This window comes from Martes martes, assembly GCF_963455335.1.
Source record: "Martes martes genome assembly, chromosome: 4".
NCBI lineage: Eukaryota > Metazoa > Chordata > Mammalia > Carnivora > Mustelidae > Martes > Martes martes.
The window spans coordinates 76302980-76316223 of NC_137891.1; the positions used below are offsets into that span (position 1 = coordinate 76302980).

General features: G+C 34.7%; 1 protein-coding gene across 1 annotated transcript in view; it reads right to left on the reverse strand.

The window, feature by feature from the left end:
• LOC308341613 (lipoxygenase homology domain-containing protein 1-like) overlaps positions 1 to 13244 on the reverse strand; it is a gene marked incomplete at both ends in the record, with an annotated part of 148356 nt that overhangs the window by 116237 nt on the left and 18875 nt on the right. Inside the window, 4 exons of the mRNA XM_080801649.1 lie at positions 3997 to 4137; positions 4303 to 4334; positions 4431 to 4507; positions 5340 to 5415. Of these exons, the coding sequence (XP_080657775.1) occupies positions 3997 to 4137; positions 4303 to 4334; positions 4431 to 4507; positions 5340 to 5415 (326 nt within the window). The remainder of the gene's footprint in view (positions 1 to 3996; positions 4138 to 4302; positions 4335 to 4430; positions 4508 to 5339; positions 5416 to 13244) is intronic.

Consider the following 13244-nt stretch of genomic DNA (forward strand, 5'->3'; position numbering starts at 1 on the left):
CAAGGGAAGCAAGGGCAAAATGACCTATTGGAACTTCATAAAGATAAAAAGCTTTTGCACAACAAAGGAAACAGTCAACAAAACCAAAGAACAACCAAGAGAATGAGAGAAGATATTTGCAAATGACATAGCACATAAAGGGCTAGTATCCAAAATCTATAAAGAACTTATCAAATGCAACACCCAAAGAACAAATAATCCAATCAAGAAATGAGCAAAATAGACATGAATAGACATTCATGACATGAATAGACATTCATGACATGAATAGACATTTCTGCAAAGAAGCCTCCAAATGGCCAACAGACACAGGAAAAAGTGTTCCACAACACTCAGCATCAGGGAAATACAAATCAAAACCACAATGAGATATCACCTCACACCAGTCAGAATGGCTAAAATTAACCAATCTGGAAATGACAGATGTTGGTGAGGATGTGGAGAAAGGGGAACCCTCCTACACTGTTGGTGGGAATGTAAGTTGTAGCCAATCTGGAAAACAGTATGGAGGTTCCTCAAAAAGTTGAAAACAGCTACCCTATGACCCAAAAATTTGTACCCTAAAGATACAAATGTAGTAATCCGAAGGGGCACCTGTATCACAATTTTTATAGCAGCAATGTCCACAATAACCAAATTATGGAAAGAGCCTGGATATCCATCGACAGATGAATGGATAAAGATGCAGTGTACATATAGAATAGAATATTAAGCAGCCATCAAAATAATGAAATCTTACCATTTGCAATGACATGGATGGAACTAGAGGATATTATGTTAAGCATAATAAGTCAATCAGAGAAGGACAATTATCATATAATCTTACTTATATGTGGAATTTGAGAAACAAGGGAGAGGATCATAGTGGAAGAGAGGAAAAAATGAAACAAGACAAAACCAGAGAGGGAGACAAACCATAAGAGAGTCTTAATCGCAGGAAACAAACTGGGAGTTGCTGGTATGAAGGGGGTTGGGAGGGATGGGGCAGCTGGGTGATGGACGTTGGGGAGGGTATGTGTTGTGGGGAGCACTGTGTATTGTGTAAGACTGATGAATAACAGACCTGTACCCCTGAAATAAATAATACACCACATTTTGATAATAATAATAATAAACTTTCAGTGATATACCATACATTTTTAAACTGCATGCCTAATCCTGTTAGAATATAAGTCAAATAAATGTGAATTTAGATTATGAATTTTTGTCTTGAAAAACTGCTGTAAAATGAGAAAACTATGGGAATCTATATTTTACAGTAAAAAAAATTTGGAGGATGGGAGTTTTTTGAAAATGACCCTGACTTAAAGTAACTATCAAGGGTTTAGAGTTAAAAATTTAGTTGCTTTGGCTGTCTGCTCCTTCTTTTTAGTTCTAAGATCCTATATGATTTTTTTATGATTCTTTATGATTGTCATAATCAATGTTAGCATGGTATTGGTTTTAATACCTAAAAGCTTATCATCATAAAATGAAGCTCCCTGTGATATTTCAAAGATCTTCTCATGCTGTGTGGTGCTTTTAGGTCCAGTATTGCCAATAAATGGCTCAGTAGCTCTTGGAGAAATGAGCATTCTAACTCTCTACATAAGGAAACAGCTAAATTTACAATTAGCTTGATAAATAAATAGAAGAATTGTCTCATGGTGATAAAAACAACATTGTTTTGTAGAATGAAAACTATAAGCAAACAGATCTCAGAGACATGTTCTTAAAATATTTTCCTGCAAAGATATCCATGGGTCAGCAGTGTTCATCACAACTTACCAGGAATGTGAAAACTGATTCATGAGTGTGAATTTATGAGATACTGAGCATAACATCAGGAAATAATCCTGCACGTAATTATCACACACAAAAGACCTCCTGTTGCAAAAATGTCAGTTAGGCTAAGGAAAATTACTCATACTATCCTGCACCTCCCTTTTAAGGAATGTTCATTCTACTTTATATATTAAAGGACTAGCATATTAGGATGCTAGTAATGCTTAAGGGTAAAAAGTTTCTCTTTTGATATCTACCAGTTAGTTTGATCTACACAGGAATTTATATGTTTGGCTATGGGGTAAGAATTCAGTTGGGGCTGTCAGAGCATTAGTTCTTTCCCTGGAAGCCTTGTATGGTTGTCTGGGCTTCCGCATAGCATGAGGGCTGGCTTCCAAGAAAGATTAATCCAAGAGATAATGGTAGAAGATACAGATTTTAGAAGTTACAATGTTGATTCATCTACATTCTCTTAGTCAAAACATGTAGAAAGGGTTGACCCAGCAAGGATTAAGGAAATGAATTCCACTTGATGTAGGAGTGGCAAGTTCCCTTTACAAACTAGCTTGTGACGGGTGTTAGAAGATCCCTACATTTGTCATTTTCCTGCATAGTCCAGCCCTCTGAATAAATGCACATACAAAATGTTTGTGTAAGGAAACAGTCCATCAAAATAAAGCATAGAGATATCTCTCCACCACCTCCCACCTTCCCTCCTTTCGTCTCCTTTTCTCTCCCCCCCCCCCCATCTCTCTTCTCTCTCTCTCTCTCTCTCTCTCTCTCTGCCTTCTCAACTTAGGGGAATAAAGGTAAAGGCTTTTCCTTCCCTTCCCTGGAGAAGATTTGCTTATATTCCAGAATAAAGATAAGGGCTCTCTGTCTCTTCTCTCTCTGTATATTAAATCAGAGTTTCCTAATTTGGAGATTTCTCCCCTTTAATGCACCCATCCACATATTCCGGTACTATCAGGCCCTTACCTCAGGATATTGTAGGACTGGGACTTAGAGAACAAAGCAAGATATTCTGGCTGCTGCAATTTGCTGTGGGAAATGAATGGTCTTAGTCTTTGACTGCGCTCTCATGTTTTCTGAAAGTAGGGTAAAACTTAGATCCTTCACAGTTTCTGATTATAAATAGGAGATCTTTTTCTGCTCATATTTGGAAATACAATCCATTATATTCAATGAGAAAAAAGATCACCTACCCCCCAGGCAATAGAATATATAAGACAATTTTGACTAGTCTAAGTAGGTAAATCATCCCAAATGGGAACCAACAGGTAAAGAAACTTTCTAAGGAATCAATTAATTCTGGAAAGAGAAGCAACTAGGAAGAATTCTTAGACTCCCGCATGTTTTCACAGAGGAAAAAAAATGGATTATTCCTTGAGATCTCTAACATAAGATAGAGGAGGTTACATTTTGAAGAAATGCTATAGATTAAGTATCCCTAGTACATCTCACAGGTTATTTGAACAACAGCTTCTAACAAAATACAGCAAAGTTATATTCACAGATTGTTTAAATACTAAATTTGTTTCAAAAAGAGTTAGAGGTTTGGGTTTATAATAAAAGATCTACCACTGTCAGGTTACCCCTTCTTCATTAGTTCTTATGGTCATGGCTTCACTAAACATCAAATCTAGTTTTTGTTTTCTGGTTTTTGTTTTGTTTTGTTTTGTTTTGTTTTGCCTATTTTTCCCTCTATACCTTTATTATGACACTAGCTACAAAACAACAACAACAACAAAAAAAAACGTTATTAGAATTGTATGTGTTTGTCCTCTTTATTAGGTTATGACCCTCCGGAATTCAGAATAATGTCTTAGTTATTTCTGTGGCCCTCAAATTATATAAAACAGTGTTTTAAACAAATAGGAACTTAATATTTAGTAGAACCAATTTAATTCCTAAAATGGCTATACCATTCAAGAGCTATAATTGCTGATTTTTTTATTAACAATGTTAATCGCCTTACATTTTATTCTTCAATTAATAGCAAATACAAGTTTTTTCATGATGTGCTGTTCTGTATAATGACAGTGTCAGCCCAGATTTAAAGCCTGTCATCTATTGATTATTTTTATTAATGCAGGTAGTGAATTGTTGAAAAGACTTAATACTGGTGCAAAGTCATGTGAAAAGAAGAAACAAAACTGCAGATTAAACTAGGTCTAGATCTGCCTTCCTCCAGTTCCCAAAACTGCAACAGTACCACTTGCTTTGCCAAACCAAATGAGTACCATATTTGTCTGTCTTCTCTCCAATTGCATCAACTGTGCCATCTGGATGCAGACGGACAAACCCTCCAGTGAGCCTGTTGTAGAATTGTAGAGTATTTCCTTTCATAAACTTCCATCTTTCTGCAGCCCACTAAGTATAAAAACAAAACAAAACCAAAAGCAACAACATAAGACAAAAAAGTTACTAAGAAACACTGCTTACTAAACATTATATACCATTTCTGTTTTAACACATCAAATAGTTATTTGGACACTATTTGTACCAAACACTGTAAGACCAAATGTAAAATCTTACTGTTTCTTTTCTTTTAAGTTCTAGCTTCTGCCCTGAGAGAATAAATGAAAAAGAAAATCATTAATTTCAGCAGAATCATATTTCCTCAACCATCATAGTAAGAGAATTTTCTAATATATGACACTCACTTGCAAAGATGATGCTGTTATCCATGACATGCAGTTCTCTGGCAATCTTACCATCATCTTCCCCTTGATCCAACCATCTGTGGAAAGAGAAGTGTATCAAGAATATTGTGGTTTATATTTATACTAACAACTGGCAATTATGAAGCCAAGCCAGGAATAATGGATAATAGGAACTAGAAAAAATCATAGGTATCTTGTTGGTAAGAGAAGAGCAGAAAATGGAGAAGGAAATCTTTGAAATGACTATGATATAGGTAGGAGGTACAGGGAGGTAGGAGAAGCTGCTATCAGGTTCAGGGTGAAACATGCCTTTTCCGTAATCCACAGGTTAATTATTTAGCCTGCCCAGGTCATAGATCTTATATCCACTGGACCGGTTATGTTATCCTTCTTTTAGCCATTAACTACAATTCAAACTATTGTCAGTTATTTCGTAAATAGCTATTATTGGTTCCATGGGAAAAAGACAGGCAAGTAATGAAAGAAAGAGCAAATCTATCACCACTATTGGAAGAATAACCCAATGACAGTGGGTCACTAATGTTTTCATCATATAAAAACCCACATGCAACATTTATTTTGGAAATTTATTTTAAAGCTTTATTTTATTTTATTTTATTTTATTTTATTTTATTTTATTATTTATTTATTTTAAAGATTTTTAAAATATGATTAAACCTACCTGAATTTACCAAGGGAGATTTAAACTTATATCATCAGAAATGATGATAAACATAATGTATGCCTTTCTAAACAGAAGCAGAAGCCCCTAAAGTTCATCTTCAAAAGTTACCCAACAAAGCATCAGTGACTAGGAATAATTGAATAAGCTACCCATTTCTCCAAAATACAGTAACTTGGAACTAATACGAAATGATTATTTTTCAATGTAAAAGCACACCTACAAACCTGTGACAGAAGAAGGTATATTCACGATTTGTTACAGGATCCTTGATTATAACATCATCAAGAAACCAGCCATTTCCTAAACACAAATTAAAGAAATAATAATGTGGTGTGAATATGTATGGTCCAGGTATTACTTGAAGTTTTAAAAAGAGGTCTTAGCTTCCAAATATACATAAAAGCTTTGTGCATCATAAAGGTTTAATACTTCAAATAAAGCAGAATATGAGAAGTGAGCTATAAGAAGCATTTAAAAATTTTTCTTACACATGTACCAAAAGCACGACATACTTCAAGGCTTCATGTTTTATGATATCTACTTCAATATGATTTTCCAAGAACGTGATAAAAGAACAATTCTGCAATTTCTCTCAATTTAACAAACTGCATTTACATTCCTAGACCTAACATCTTCCAAAAAATATATATCTAATGAGTTAGCAATACCCCTCTTTCCAAAACATACACATAAAGTTGATTGAAGGTCAAATTTGAAGCAAGTATATATTTTGATAAGCTTGAAAATGAACATTCAGAAACTCTTGAAGCACACAGACTGAGCTAGTATACATGAAGATTTTATATTTTATATTTTGATTTTATATTTTCAAATGAATTTGGTTAAAATATAGTTTAATTTTATTTATATATAAAATATATTATATTATATATATTATATATATATAAAATATATATATAAATATTCCACTATATATATATAGTGGAATATTTAACCAGACATAGTAGTTTCATCTATACAAAGAGCCAGCACAAAATCTATACTCCTCTAATTAAAAATCCTTGAGTTTATGAGTTAATACTTATTAGCTATAGGATGAAACTCTTTAACAAAGCATACAAGGTTCTTCATTGCTTGGCCTCTGCTTACTTTTTTTTTAAGATTTTTATTTATTTGAGATAGAGAGTGAAAGAGAGAGCACGAGAGGAGGGGGAGAGAGAGAGGGAGAAACAAGCTCCCTGTTGAGCAAGGACCCTGGGATCATGACCTGAGGCAAAGGCAAACACTTAACCAACTGAGCCACCCAGGTGCCCCATTCGGCTTACTTTTTAATTTCATTCCTTACTACATATTCTCATTATGGCACCATGCCAAACTCCTCATAGTTCCCTAGATCAGTGATCTTCCAACTTTACCATGCATCAGAACTGCCAAGAGAGATTTTAAAAACACAGACTTCTGGGCACCACAAAGAGTTTCTGATGTAGTAGACCTGGGATAAGCAACCTAAGGTGACTAACTGTCCCAGTTTCCCCTCTAGAAAGGGTTTTCCCAGGGTGCAGGATTTTCAGTGCTAAAACCAGAACACCCCCGAGCAAACCAGAATGATTGGTCATTTCTATAAAAGAAACCAAGAATGGAATTTTTAATGAGATCCCAGACAATGCTGATTATCCAGGAACCACACTAGGAAAACCACTGCCATAGATAATTAATATTCATAATTTACATGTGCTGTTTCTATACATATGTTATTCCCTATGCCTAAAATGTCATCCCCAAATGCTTTATTTCATTTTTAAATTTTACCAAATAAAATAGAATTTTTTGTCTCTTTTAAGGAAAATTAAAATGTTACCAGAATTCTGAAATGGGTTTTTCTTTTTTTTTTTTTATTGTATTATGTTAGTCACCATAAAATATATCACTCATTTTTGATTCAGTGTTCCAAGATTCATTATTTATGTACAACACCCAGTGTTCCATGCAATACATGCCCTCCTTAATACCCACCACCAGGGTCACCCATCCTCCACCTCCTCCCCTCTAAAACCCTCAGTTTGTTTCTCAGAGTCCACAGTTTCTCATGCTTCATCTCCCCCTCCAATTTCCCCCAATTCACTTTTTCTTTCCTTCTCTTAATGATGTTCCCCATGTTATTCCTTATGTTCTCAAGTAAGTGAAACCATATGATAATTGACTTTCTATGCTTGACTTGTTTCACTCAGCATAATCTCCTCCAGTCCCATCCATGTTGATGCAAAAGTTGGGTATTCATCCTTTCTGATGGCTGAGTAATATACCATTGTATATATGAACCACATCATCTTTATCCATTTGGCTGTTGAAGGGCATATCGGCTCTTTCCACAGTTTGGCTATTGTGGTCATTGCTGCTATGGACACTGGGGTACATATGGCCATTCTTTTCGCCACATCTGTATCTTTGGGGTAAATACCCAGTAGGGCAATTGCAAGGTCATAGGGTAGCTCTATTTTTAATATTACAAATAGCTCTATTTTTAATATTTTTAATTTTGGAGGAATCTCCACACTGTTTTCCAAAGTGTCTACACCAACTTGCATTCCCATCAACAGTGTGAGAGTGTTCCCCTTTCTCTACATCCTCTCCAACATTTGTTATTTCTTGCCTTGTTAATCTTTGCCATTCTAACTGGTGTAAGGTGGTATCTCAATGTGGTTTTGATTTGAATTTCCCTTATAGCTAATAATGATAATCATTTTTTCTTGTGTCTGCTAGCCATTTATATGCCTTCTCATTGGAGAAGTGTCTGTTCATGTCTTCTGCCCATTTTCTGACATGATTATCTGTTTTTTGGGTGTTGAGTTTGAGAAGTTCTTTATAGATCTTAGGTATCAGCCTTTTGTCTGTAGTGTCATTTGCGAATATCTTCTCCCATTCCATGGGTTGCCTCTTTGTTTTGTTGACTGTTTTCTTTGCTATACAGAAGGTTTTTGTCTTGATGCATTCCCAAAAGTTTGAAATGGGTTTTAAGAACTACTGAGAAGTCTGTAAAGAAAACTCTTGGAGATGATACAGAATGGATTTTATTTATTTATTTTTTAAGATTTATTTATCCATTTCAGAGAGAGAGACAGAGAGAGAGCATGAGTGGGAGGGGCAGAGGGAGAGGGAGAGAGACTCTCAAGTTGACTCCTCACTGAGTGCAGAGCCCAATGTAGGGCTTGATACAACAACCGTGAGATCAGGACTTGATCTGAGACCAAGAGTCAGATGCTCAACCAACTGAGCCACCCAGGCACCCCAAATAATTGATTTTTAAAATGCTTTATAAGTTAATAGAGTTAATTAGTAATCAGTTTAAAAGTACCTATATAAAAACATATTATCTGTAAGAACTGTAAAAGTGGAACCAAGATCAGTTAAGAAGACAATGTAAACATGAAATAGGTATGACTGCAATTCACTGAAATTTTGGGGTTGTTTTCTACACACTATAAACTTACCTTGTGGGTTAACTAAAATTTTACAAAATCTGATAAGAAAAAAGGTAAAGTTTTAAATATTCTTTTTCTTTGTATAATACTAAATATTTACTTTTTGGCCATTTTCTCCAAGTTCTTTATATAATTAGTGATTTTTTTAATGTATCCTAGATATTTTGGATGAAATATTATGAGACTCTGAGTCCCACTAAATCTTTTTTTTAATAGGCAGTCCCCTCTGCTGCTGTGCAGCATAAGATGTATGTGTGTGTACACATTCAAATTTTGACACCACCTGGACAGAAATGGGGCACTGACTCAACTGCAGACAATTGGAGAGAAGTAAACCTCCTCCTCTGGCCACTGATACCTTCCCACAAAAATAAGTAAGGCATTTCCAGTGCTTTACTGCCTCTGAGGAGGGTAATATCCCTGCTGTGACCCTCTGCTTTAAGAGGAGGAGAAGGACGAATGAGCCTGAGTCACATCCTTTGCTGCTGTGAGGTAAGGACAGAAGCTCAGCTGCTTAGTGGGACCCACAGAAAGCAGGGGGGTATCTGAAGAGTACCAACTAGTCCCAATTCCACCACCTCACTCTACCTTGTCGGTGTTGAATAGGAGTAGAACTCAAGTCACTGGGCTTTACTGATGACTAGGGCAGAGGGGAAGAAAAATGTCAGCTACTCCATATTGTCCTACTTCATTACACCTCATGATGCTAGGTAGGGGTGGATACTCAGCCCCCACCAGAACCCACTGACACCAGGGATGGGAGATAGTGGAGTGCTGACTAGCCCCAGATTGCACTGCTTTCTCCTATTTGCAAATGATATGACTGTCTATGGATAAAATTCCAAACAAACTACTACTACTAATACTAATACTACCACAACCACTAATAATAGTAATAATAATAATAATAATAATAATAATAACAACAACAGTAAATCCCAGAACTAAAAAATGAGTTGAATAAGGTCTTAGGTACAAGACAAATCACCAACAAAATTAATCACATTCCTAATATACTAACAATGAACATGTGGAAATTGAAATTTAGACCACAATACCACTTAAAATCATTCTAGAGACTATTTAGATATAACCTTAACAAAACATGTCCAGAATCTGTATGCTGAAACTTTAAAAATGCTAAGGAAAGAAATCAAAGAATAGTCAAACAAATGAAGAGACATAACCATACTACATCCATGGATTGGAGTCTCAACACAGTAAAGGCATCAATTCTCGCCAAATTAAGCTCTAGGTTTGATGCAGTTGCCATCAAAATCTCAGCAAGTTTTATTGTAGATATGGATAAGATTTTCTAAAATTTATATAGAAAAAGACAAGCCTTAAAACAGCTAAGATAATCTTTTAAAATATTAAAATAGGAGGAATTAGTACTTCATATTAAGGTCTAGTAAAACAGCTCTCAAGATAGGGTGGTATTGGCAGGACAGACACATAGATCAATGGAACAGAATAGAGAATCCAGAAATAACCCCACATCAATACACCCGACTGCTTTATGACAAAGATATAAAAACAATTCAGTGGAGGCAGGATAGGCTTTTCAACAACTGGTGTTGGAGTAATTAGACATTTGTAGGTAAAAATAAATTATCAACTATCTCTCACACTTTATACAAAGTCTTAAATCAGAATTAAATATGAAATATAAAACTACAAAACTTTTAGAAAAAATAAGAAAGAAGTTATATGATCTAAGATTAGGCAGAGTTCTTCAAGTTAAACCCAAAACTACAATCCATAAAAAAGAAGAATGAATAAACTGGATCTCATCAAGACTAAAAATTTGTTCTGTAAATTTGTTCTTTAGGTATTTACCCAGAGAAAATGAAAACACTAATTGTAAGAGATATATGCACCCCTATGTTTATTGCAGCATTACTTACAATAGCAAAGTGTAGAAAAAAACCTAAGTACATATCAGCAGACAAATGGATAAGGAAGATGTGTTATGATACATGTAAATGCACGCACGCGCGCACACACACACACATACACATAGGAATACTACACACCCATAAAAAAGGATGAGATTGTGCCATTTGAGGCAACATAGATAGACCTAAAGGCTATTACACTAACTGAGAAAAACAAATACAATATGATTCCACTCATAAGTGGAATCAAAAAAGTGAGTAAACAAACAAAAAGCAGAATCAGACCTATAAGTACAGAGAGCAAACTGGTGGTTGCCAGAAGGAGGGGAGCAGAGAGTTGGGCAAAATGTGTGAAGAGAAGAGCGAGGTACAGGTTTCCAGTTATGGAATGAATACATCGCAGGAATAAAGGGCACAGAATAAGGAATACAGTCAAGGATACTATAATAGTGATATAATGGGACAGATGGTAGTTACACTTCTGGTGAACGTAGCATAATGTATGTCAACTATACTAAAAAAAAGTTTAATTAAAAATACAGCTTATAATTAATTGTTTTTACATTTTAGTTCTGAATAATAAAAATTTATTTTGGCCATTTTTTTTTAAATTAAATTTTTTATTTATTTTCAGCATAACAGTATTCATTGTTTTTTCACCACACCCAGTGCTCCATGCAATCTGTGCCCTCCCCAGTACCCACCACCTGGTTCCCCCACCCTCCCACCCCCCGCCCCTTCAAAGCCCTCAGGTTGTTTTTCAGAGTCCATAGTCTCTCATGGTTCACCTCCCCTTCCAATTTCCCTCAACTCCCTTCTCCTCTCCATCCACCCTTGTCCTCTATATTATTTGTTATGCTCCACAAATAAGTGAAACCATATGATACTTGACTCTGCTTTTTAAATATCCATTGATCATTTTTCTATTAAATACAAATTAAAATTTTGTTCAGGCTTGCTCTGTCACTTATTTATCTATTATTGTGACATTCACTAAACTATATTTAAAAATTTTCATCTTTAATGCATTTTCATGTGAGTCTTCCTTGTTAATCTTTTCCAAAATGCTAGTCTATTATATCCTTTCAATTTTTCCAGATTAGTAACATTATAATTTTAACAGTTTTATTAAGAAATAATTTACATACACAGAGTTCCCCTGTTTAAATGGGTTCAGTGGTTTGTAATATATCTATATTTATGCAACCATCATCATAACTCAAAATCAGTACTTCATCATCCTCAAAGGAAACGTTGTACTTATTCACTGTCATTGCCAACCATCACTGTGTCCTCTCTCCTAGACTTAGGCAACCACTAATCTATTTTCTCATTTTGATAAATTTGCCAATTGTGCAGATTTCACACAAATGAAATCATATAACATGTGGTCTCTTGTGACTAGCTTAATCAGCAAGGGATAGGACAATGAAGTCAGCTCTCTGTCTCGGGATTTACTTTAGGTCAATTGTTCTACTCTGTATTTCAGATTTTATCTACTCTGAGCCTATGATAACTCTTGATCAAAATTAGAAGGTATATCTGTGTTAATATCTCCTTCTTTTACCAGCTCTTTTATTTCCTCACTTGCAATGCTCCACTTGATTTTGGAGTAAACAATAGTCTTTCTGTAAGAAACCATTGCAGCAGATTCTCTCCGTTGTAGTGTGAGATCTTATGTAAAATGAACCTCACTGCAGATTGTTTTTGCCTAACCAAATGGACAGACCTTGTGCACTTTGGTTCATCAAAATTCTAAAATCTGTTTACTGCCAATGTACCACAGACACAGACAGCTAGGACCTGAACTAAATATGTGGAAATACAAAACCTTCACCTCTCTCATTAAACAAAACAAAACAAAAAAAAAACAAACCTCAAGCACAATGCTGTTAGGAGAACCACCACTAAAAAATAGATTACACAGCTAGCCAAGATCACTGGTAAATGATTTGTTAAGAAATAAATAGGTTCATTTAATCAAAAACAGGCACAGAACCTGTTATACAAATTTTCTTGCCTAGAACTTCCTAATTCAGTATGGCTTTCAGATAAGGCCACTCTAATAAGTCAGATGTACATTGTTTTCTTATTGTTGGTTCTAATTTTTACATATATTATAAATATTTATATATTTTTTGCTGCCACTCTAAGATCTTTATATCTTGTATTTTCTATATAAGAAAACCAGATTCAAGTTATTGTATATTGGTTTAATTTCTAGTCACTCTATAAATTCCATTTATTTTTTAATTGATACTCCTTGCACTTTAATGGACATTTTGTTGCCTATAAGCAATAATTCTGTCTTTTCCTTTCCAAAATTATAATTGTTTTAGGACACATATTATAATGCTTTCCAAAGAATGACCATATTCATAATGAGGAAATCCTTATTGTATCTCAAACTTTATTGAATTTCATTGATTAAGTGGTTGTTTTGAGTTACATTATTTTAAAATGTTTTTCTGTTCCAAATTTTTTAAAGAACTTTTAATAATAGTATTATTGGACTGCTACAATTTTTCTACTTTAACCTTCTGAGGTGATGTATTTTATTAACAGATTTTCTAATACTTAACTACCTTTCAATTTCTTGGCATGAACCCTACTTAGTTTGTTATGTATTATTCCTTTATCATACTTCTTGATTTCATTTTGTACACACTTAACTTAGGATAGCTGTCCATGCATTTATCAGTAAGGTTGGTCTACAACTGTTCTTCTAGACAAAACAAACACTATGGGACACATGACCTTCTGTAACTGTGAAAATACCCAGGATTGTCAA